This window comes from Carlito syrichta, unplaced genomic scaffold (assembly GCF_000164805.1).
Source record: "Carlito syrichta isolate Samal-C Ts95f unplaced genomic scaffold, Tarsius_syrichta-2.0.1 Scaffold59680, whole genome shotgun sequence".
Lineage (NCBI taxonomy): Eukaryota > Metazoa > Chordata > Mammalia > Primates > Tarsiidae > Carlito > Carlito syrichta.
Window position 1 is genome coordinate 328 of NW_007003776.1, and position 9,399 is coordinate 9,726.

At 45.5% G+C, this 9,399-nt stretch overlaps 1 protein-coding gene across 1 annotated transcript; it reads right to left on the minus strand.

Moving 5' to 3' along the window:
* Positions 1-503: 503 nt before the first annotated feature.
* On the minus strand, positions 504-6,418 carry LOC103251690 (histidine decarboxylase; the record flags this gene model as incomplete). Its single annotated transcript, XM_008050297.1, has 7 exons — positions 6,281-6,418; positions 5,013-5,135; positions 2,556-2,690; positions 2,174-2,317; positions 1,658-1,724; positions 686-848; positions 504-594 (listed from the first exon to the last, which is right to left on the minus strand). Coding segments are annotated over exons 1-7 (813 nt in total), but the record flags the coding sequence as incomplete, so codon positions are not given.
* Positions 6,419-9,399: the final 2,981 nt, after the last annotated feature.

Consider the following 9,399-nt stretch of genomic DNA (forward strand, 5'->3'; position numbering starts at 1 on the left):
GGCCGAGGCGAGAGGATTGCTTGAGCCCAGGAGTTTGAGACCAGCCTGAGCAACATAGTGAGACCTCGTCTCTACAAAATATAGAAAAATTATGTAGGCATGGTAGTGTGCTCCTGTAGTCCCAGCTACTCAGGAGGCTAAACCAGGAGGATTGACTCAGCCCAGGAGGTCAAGGCTGTGGTGAGCTCTGATCATGCCACTGCCCTCCAGCCTAGATGACCAAGAGAAACCCTGGCTCAAAAAAAAAAAAAAAAAAAAAAAAGCCACAGATATTCAGGAAATGTGCATACTACCTCAAAGGTTGGTCTCGTTTTCTACAGTTTTTAACCATTTTCTGGGTTTCCTGTACACAATTTGAAACCAAGGTATACACTGGCAATATTATGGAATGAGCTCATAATGTGCTCCTTCTGAAGAATGCCAACATACAGGAGATTTGTAAAGTCAGAGACAGTCTGTTCCCACTTCCAAGGCCAGCAGGCTGCCCAGACCTGGCCACTTACCATGAAGTCGGTGGCCATGCCTGAGTTGGCATGCCTGAGGTAGATGGGGTCCACGCTGAAGGTCTGCTGCAGCTTGTACTTGTCCCTGACCCTGTGGGTTTCCAAATGTGCATTAGTGGCTGAGGTCTCTCCAGAGGAAGCAAGGCTTTCCTGTGTGCTCGGAGCTGGGCTGTCACACTCACCAGAACCCTGTACAGTCAAAGTGCACCATCATCCACTTGGAAGGATTAAAGGTAAAGGAGTCAGCATACTCGATGCCCTTCAGGAACCCCCGGAACTCAGGGCACAGGAAGGCAGTGCCTGCGTAAGCAGCATCAACGTGGAGCCACAGCCCCTCGTGGGCACCTGAGGAGGCAAACGTCACCTGACTGGAGGACAGGCATGAATTGGGGGAAGGCGTCTCTTGCCTGACCACGCTGGGAGGTGGGCTGCGAAGAGAATTGCTGGGAAAGAATGATGCACTTTGGCTCGATGAGATGTGGAGGGGTGTGAAGATGGGAGGAAGGGATGTCAGTGCAGGAAATAGTTAAGATGCTGCTATCTTCTAATGGGAATGTCTACAAAACCTCACACTAGGCTTTCCCTCTCACTGAGCAGAGGGTCGACACCATCTCGGCTTCAATCTAGAACATCCTGGCACAGAAACCACCAGCCTGGAGAGCAATGTTAGTGTATCTAATACAAAAGTTAGAGGAATATGTCTCTCTTTCCTGGTGGTTTCCTGCTTGAGGATTAAACAATCTCTGTCTTTGTCTCTCCCATGATTTCCCCTGCCCCACACTTTTTTTTTTGCCCTGTAGCTAGCATAGAAAATATCTCACTGTGCCTCATTCAACCTGTGTTTTGGATATAACCTGCATTCAGTAGAATTTGACACACAAGTGAGAGGATGAGCAAACCCAAGTCTCTCCCACTGTCACCTTCTAGGACAGGGTGCAAGGTAGGGCAGCTCTAACTCTTGTCAGACCACCAGGAGAAGCGATGTCCTGGGATGCCTGGGAAAGGCCCTCATGATCGTTGGTCATTCTTCCCATGTTTCTGTGTTGATCAAAGAGGGGTGAGAATAATTCTACTGAGCAGTTTCAAGTTCTTACTCTAGGAAATGTTTTAAAATGCATTCCTTTTCTTCCTAGCCAGACAGAGTAGGTACTTACAGATGGGGCCCAGCTCTGACAGGCAGTCAAATGCACAGACCCCAGTGGTCCCTAGTGTTGCACAGACCTAGAGGAAGATAAAGGCAAATTAACATGATAGGGCAGGTGCATGCAGCATATTTGGCCTGAAAAAGATTTTACCACAGACATTATCTACCCTACCAACTTGCTAGAACATTGTGTATTTCACACTGTATTTTATCATGACCTACAGTAAGAAATACATTTTATATAGCAGCCTAGTACATATATATTCATATATGTGAAAAAAAGTTTCACAAAACAACACACAGTCTGGCTACATGAATGGATTCTGATATTTTCTGTATTATTTTTTCTTAATGCAGGCTATGACCCACATTTATTTCATAACACACCTATGAATAGCAACTTCTAAAACATTGTATTTGACCTATTTGCTTTTGTGTGCAGCATGTTACTTACCTGAATTCCGCCAACATTTCTTCCTTACATTCAGGTTCTATACTCTAAGCTTAGGCACATATTCCGACTTACAAAAACAGGCACCAAGCCCCGTTGCTTGTCTTCCTCAATGACTTTCTGAAGGGTTTCCCCTCGGAGTGAGAAGTTGTCATCCACAGGCAGAAATTTCATCTTCACAAGGGAAATCAAACCTGCCTTTTCCACTGAGGAGTGAGCCTAGAAGGGCCACGGAAACTATTAGCAGAGTCATCATGGAATAAACACTCCCCAGAAACTGCTGAAGCTTAAGACGAAGGGAATCAAATGTAAACTTTTGACGTTTGTCTTCCCCTACAGTTCCTGGAGACACCCTCCCAGGCCTGAACTACAAGCTCACATCTAAAAGAAAATTACCCCAGGACCAAAACTCCAGAAGCCAAGCACCCACTTGAAAGCCCTGCGTCAGGCCACTCACCTGGTCAGAGGCATAGGCAACAAGTCGGGCATTCAGGGAGGATTCATCGGCATCAGGCTCAGATGTTTTCATTTCCAGGATTTTGTTCTTCCTTGCTGCCAGCAAGGCAATCAAGGTAGATTCACTGACCGTGCTCTGCAGTGGAAAAGGATTACCAGTGGCAGCCTCTCTATGTTCTCTTGCCAGATTTCCCTGAGTTCCATGTGTGTATGTGTGTTTAATAGCTATTTACAGTTTCCAAGAGGCCCTCCTTCCTCTAAGACTCCTACACTTATTCCGCATTCTAAAGCAAGTTTGCACCTAATAATACCAACATCTGTATTAGGCTATAGAAACTAAAGAGACAGTGTTCTTTTTCTCATGGATATTTAGTTCACTCCTCACATAAAACTTATTTAAAAGAAAGAACTCTCATTTATAATGTATAAAAATGGAGTTTGCAGCCAGGCTCAGTGGCTCAGCCTGTAATCCTGCGCTTTGGGAGGCTGAGGTGAGTGGATTGCCTGAGCCTGCAGGTTCGAGACCCGCTTGGGCAACTTGGTGAGACCTCATCTCTACAATAAATTAAAAAAAAGTCAGCTGGGCACGGTAGCGCATGCCTGTAATTCTGGCTACTCAGAAGGCTGAGGTGGAAGGATTGCCAGAGCCCAGCAGGTCGAGGCTGCAGTGGCCGAGAGCGGCCACTGCACTCCAGTCTGGGTGACAAAGTGAGACTCCAACTCAAAAAAAAAAAAAAAAAAAGGAGTTTGCTGTAATCCCAGCACTTTGGGGGCCGAGGCGAGAGGATTGCCTGAGTCCACAGGTTCGAGACCAGCCTGGGCAACTTGGTGAGACCTCGTCTCTACAATAAATCACAAAAACTAGCTGGATGTGGTGGCGTGAGCCTGTAGTGCCAGCTACTTGGAAGGCTGAGGAGGAAGGATCGCCTGAGTCCAGCAGGTAAAGGCTGCAGTGACCATGAGCGTGCCACTGCACTCCAGCCTAGGTGACAAGAGTGAGACTCCAATTCAACAACAACAAAAAAATGGAGTTTGATTCCATAGAGGATCCTGACCTACATGAGAAACTGGTAACTTGGGCCCCAGGTTGTTGTCAATTGTTCTTGCAACCTTGGGCTAACATTGCCCTTCTAGGAGACACTTTTCCATCTATAAAATGGAGAGCATCCCTTTAACTGCCTCCCAGGATGGGAGTTCAGATTATTCAAACAAGGTAGGATTTTGCTCTGGCCATAATTGTGGAAATCCTGGGGAATGCCTTAGCAGTTTCACAGGTGTCTTTATGGTTTCTCATCATTCATTCACTCACTCTTTGGTGTCTTTGCTTCTTGAGATCTTTAAGTGACTCACAGATGATAGAATTCTGGTAAAAAGCCTGACAGACACTGTCATGGGGAGTGGTGTGGACCAGATCCCACAGATATTCAGTGCCTGGAAATTACTCCATAGCAAGAAAACCAGCATAATCATAATCATAATCATAATCATATCATCTGTATCATAGTTCACAGTTTACAAAGTACTTTCTGTCATCCTGCTTGCTTCTCATAACACCTCTTTGAGATAGTTGTGATAATTGTCATGCTAAGATGACGATTGTGGTACTCAGACAGGCTATGAGACTAAATCAAGTTCACGTGGCTGCTAAATACAAGAGAAGCCTGGTTTGGATTTAGACAGGTCTAGATTTGAATCTGTATTCTTCCATTTACCAGCTGTGTGACTAGGGCACATTATTTAATCTCTCTGAGCTTCAGTGCTCTGATCTCAAACACTGGGGGTGACACTATTTACCTACAGCATTATTATTGAGATAAGTAAATGAAAAGCAAGATCATGTAGACAGGAGACATTTAGCAGAGTCTCCCTGATATAATATGAAGTCATAATTATTTGCAAACCATCCAGAAATTCCACAGCATGGAGTAATTTGTCTTTCTTGTGAAGTTCAGATTTTAATCTTGTGGCAAGGCTGGAGTGACAGAGGGAACCACTTAGCAAGCAAGTGGGCCCAGAAAACTTCTCAATTCTCATTCCATCTCTGTTTTTATTGAATAGAAGAATTCACTCACTCCTCACATCCACTCTTTGTGAGAAATATTATTGTTATTATTATCTTTATCTTATAGATTATGAAACCAGGAAAATTGTACATTACTGTAGGATTCAAGAATTTGAGGTGTCAGTGAACGTGGTGTCAGTCGTGATAGTGATGATGGTGGTGCTGGTGCTGATGGTGTCAGTTGTGGTCGTGATGATGGTGGCCTTGGTGATGGCGGTGTCAGTTGTGGTCATGATGATGGTGTCGGTTGTGATGGTGTCAGTTGTGGCAGTGATGATGGTAGTTTGGGTAACAGGGGGGAAACTCCAAAGAGAACAGGAGAATTTCAGGTGAGGGTTTGGCTTATCTTTCACTACTTAGCCCCCACGCGAGGTGGAACTTTGCCAAGAGAGGCACCTGCAGAACGCCTCCCCCCTGGCTGCCGGGGTGGTGGTGCAGGAAGTGCTCTGGGAGTCCCAGCATTTTCGCCAGCCAGTCCATGACATTCATCTCCAGCTCTGTGCATGCAGGGCTGGAAGCCTGAAAGAAGAAAAGGAACTTCATCTGCACAGCCCCAGGACTCTGACATGCCTGTGCCAGCCCCAGAAACATCTGTCTCTGCCCTGCGCTCCCTGGAGCAGGGTCAATGTCAGACTCTGAGCCCCACTCCCATCCCACCCTCTGTTAAATCACAAAGATAAAAGAATGTGGGGCTTTTGATTCAAACTGCCCTCAACAAAGGGAATTCTCCAAGTCTTTACAGAGAAACAGTCTTAGAAATGATTGGCATGGGTTTGGTTCCCCAAGTTCCTAAAACACCCAATTCAGAAACATTCAAAAACCCAGGGGAAGTCTTAAGGCTAAGAAAGAAATGACTCTTTTCTGGAAAAGAAAAGATAGTAATATCCTCCCCACACATGTTCTCCCCCACCCATCCACCCACCCACCCACACTGTGAGAGTTCAGGCTTAAAATATAAAGATGTTCTAGCCAGGCTCAGTGGCTCACGCCTATGATCTCAGTACTTTGGGAGGTGGAGAGAGGATTGCCTGAGCCCAGAGGTTCAAGACCAGCCTAAGCCACTTGATGAGACCTCGTCTCTACAATAAATAAAAAACTGACGTGTGCCTATAATTCCAGCTACTGGGAAAGATTGCCTGAGCCCAGCAGGTCGAGGCTGTGGTAGCCGTGAACATCCCACTGTACTCCAGCCTGGGCAACAGAGTGAGACTCTTACTCAAAAAACAAACAAACAAAAAAACAACTATATCGATAGCTTATGTGTATATATAAAGATGTCCTACAAGACTTTTGACCAATATAAAGCTGAATGGTACCTAAGGAGTTATTAAAGGAAGTCTTAGGGCACATCTCTAGCTACTTGAAGACAAGAGCACAGGGGAAGTGGTGACCCAACAGACTTCAAAGTGCTTAGTTAGGGTCACAAACTGTGGCAATAACCAGATCTGAGTTCAAATCTCATCTGTGTCTCTATGAGCTGGTATGATCTTGGGGAGATAAGTAAGTCTCAATTTCTGACCTACAAAGTGGGGCCAAACTCATGGTTCCCTAGGGTTAAAGCATTTGATAAGATGATTAGTATAAAGTTTAAGCTTGAACAATGTAGACATTGTTGATACTTATCATGGAACCTTGTTCAGAGACCTCAGCTGTTTGCTACTCACCCAGGTAAATCCCAAGCAGTTGATGGCATCGGCCAGCATGTCACCCAGCAGGGATGGCCAAGAGGTGAGGGCCGGGTAGTAGGCATGCATATGGGGGCTCTGCCAGTGTACCACCTAGAGGCAGAGCATGCATACAGTTGGCACCCGGAAGTACTTCCAGGAGGTTTCCCTCCTTCAGAGACCCTCCCTGGCAAAGGGAAGCTCACCTCTAGAGATGGGCCAACACTTTAAAGACAGACACATAGATGACATAACTCTATGAAAATAAGACATGTTCATTGGTGTTCTTGCCACCCACATGGCTCATATTCTAAGCTAGTTCACCAGGGTGGAGCCTTTGCATATATGCAGAGTCCAGAAGGGAATAGGCAAAAAGAAAATCACTGTAGTAATTAGGCTGTGGGATTCTGGGTAGTGTTCACATTAGTCCCCAAAGCTTATTCCTCATGCTGCCCTGCCCAGTAACAAAAAGAACAGGCCAGGCGTGGTGGCTCATGCCTGTAATCCCAGCACTTTGGGAAGGCAAGGCAGGAGGATCATTGAGTCCAGGAGTTCAAGACAAGCCTAGGTAACATAGCGAGACCTTGTCTCTACAAAAAAAAAAAAAAAAAAAAAAATTAAAATATTAGCCAGGCATGGGCTAAGAGCACACCTGTGGTAGTCCCAGCTACTCAGGGAGGCTGAGGTGGGAGGATTGTCTAAGCCCAGGAGGTTGAGGCTGCGGTGAGCTATGATTGCACCACTGCACTCCAGCCTGGTTGAGAGAGTGAGACTTGAGATTTGAAAGAATGAGAAGGAGCGAGAAAGAGGAGGGAGGAAGGGAGAGAGAGTGAGAGGGAGAGGGAGAGGGAGAGGGGGAGATAGAGAGAGAGAGAGAGAGAAAGAGGAGCAGGAGGAGGAGGAAGAGGAGGAAGAAGAAGGAAGGAAAAACAGACTATGAATTCCAGAGGAGCAGATTACTTGTCTTACCCAGTTTCTTGCAAAAGCATCTTTTGTTTTGCGGAATACTGAGCTCTCTGGGTATGCAACTCCTCTGGAGGGTCAGTGTGAATGGGTTCAGAGCTGTCCTTAGCCTCCCACTGGAAATGCAGCCAGTTGAGGAGAGGGCAGGGAAGAGGAGCCATCCCAAGCTGGCAGGCCAATCTCCAAGCTAAGCCTTGAGCCCATGATCAAAACCCATTGTAAGGAGGAACTGGGCAGATGGGGAAGACCTCCCAACAGGTCTCTGAAGCATCCCCAGCGGCTCATCTGCCTCATGGACTATCTAATCTCTCCTCATCTCACAGCTCGGCAAGCATAACGCCGGTCATTTCTGCTTTCATGTCTTTGAGCAGGGCTGTGTCCCCTGACAGGAAGGCACTTACCATAAAGACATGACCCTATGAAACCTGCTAATTCTAAGAAAGCTACTAAATATTAATTTCCTCCATGAACCCTTCCCCAGCTCCTACAGGCCCTTTGATCCTTTCCCTGAGCCCATGGAACACTGTCATTCTAGGTGTTTCACTTTACTGGGACATCTTAAGAGGACATCTTATTGCAACGTCCCATTATTCAGTGTACACAAATGCTTATAGTCCTTCAAGAGTAAGGACCTTGTCCTCAGCAGCATGTATAGTAGAAGGAACATAAGATTTAAATCCAAGGACACAAGTTCCAGACCTACCTCTGCCCCAACCAGCTGTGTAACCTTATAGATTTACCATGATGGTAATGAGCTTTTAAGCTCCAGAGTGCTGTGTTTGCTTAGGTCTCTTCTGGGATTCATTCTTTTTTTGTTTTTTCGAAAGGAGGTCTCTAAATGTGTATATAGTTTGGGTCCCATAATTCCAGGATCTTTTCCTGCAACTCTCTCAACCTCAGTTTCTTATCAAAAAATAAATCCCATCTCCTAGGGTTGCTATATGAGTGGGGGTATTGGCAAGAAATGTGCAAAATGTAAAGCTCTAATATTAACGGTAAACTGATCTTGTGGTGATATACACATCACATATCTGACCTGACTGCTAGAATCAAACCTCTTCCTGCGATTTTCACTAAGCAGAAGACATGATAGATTATAACCATATCTTCTACTTCCTGTGCTTTCTCTTATTTAATTCTCACAGCATCTGATGAGGTAGGTTCTACCGTGTTTTACTGGAGAGAATCGGGGCTGGCAGAGAGAGGTCACATCCCTGTGGTCACACATACCTTGTAGGGACAGGTGACAGCAACAAGACAAGAGCCCACACACCAAAGTAAGATGGCGTCCTGCCTGTTCCCACAGGGCTATTCTCTCTCCCTCATGAAAAGTAAATGAGAATTTTCTAACCAGTGTTGAAATGAAAGAGGAAGGAGAGCTTTTCTTCTCTTATGTCTAAGAGGTGACAGGAAGGAAAAGATTAATTCAGTTTTCAATGAGACGCTGGACAAAATGAAAAAATAAAAGGGCCAACTGCTTTCAGGCCATGTCTCGGTGGCTGGTGTATTCTGTGAGATGAGATGAAAGATTGGGCCCTCATTATCACTGTGCTTAGTGACAGTATTTTGGAAACCCCAGAGAAGAGCTTCTACCTCCTGGCCCTATCAAGAGGCAATAGTCTGTTCTTGTAAGATAAAAAAGATAAAACAAGCCTGAAGGGCCCTTATCAAAAACAAACAGAACTCTGCTCAGAAATGGGCCTCTTTGACCACACTCCCAGCAACTGCTGGAATTTTTCATTCGGATGAATCAGCTCATTTCCACCTCTTCTGACAGTTGCTTTCAGTCTCACGCCCAGATTACAGTTAGCCCCTCAGCAGATTACATTTTACAGAATGGGATCCAGGAGATAATCTTATCAGGGATCTAGCTCCCCTTTGTAAAACTTCACTGGTACTGAAATTTTCAAAAGATACTTGTGAAATAGGCCAAATGGTCAAAGAGAGATGAGTATTTAGTTCTGTACAAAATTACCATCTTTTTTTTTTTCTTTTGGCACTATCATAGCTCACTGCTACCTATCAAGAGGCTCTTGGGCTCAAGTGATCCTGCCATCTCAGCCCCTAGTAGCTGGAAATGTAGGTACCCACCACCACACTTGGCTATTTTCATTTTATTTTTGTAAAGGCAGGGTCCCACCATGTTGCCCAGGCTG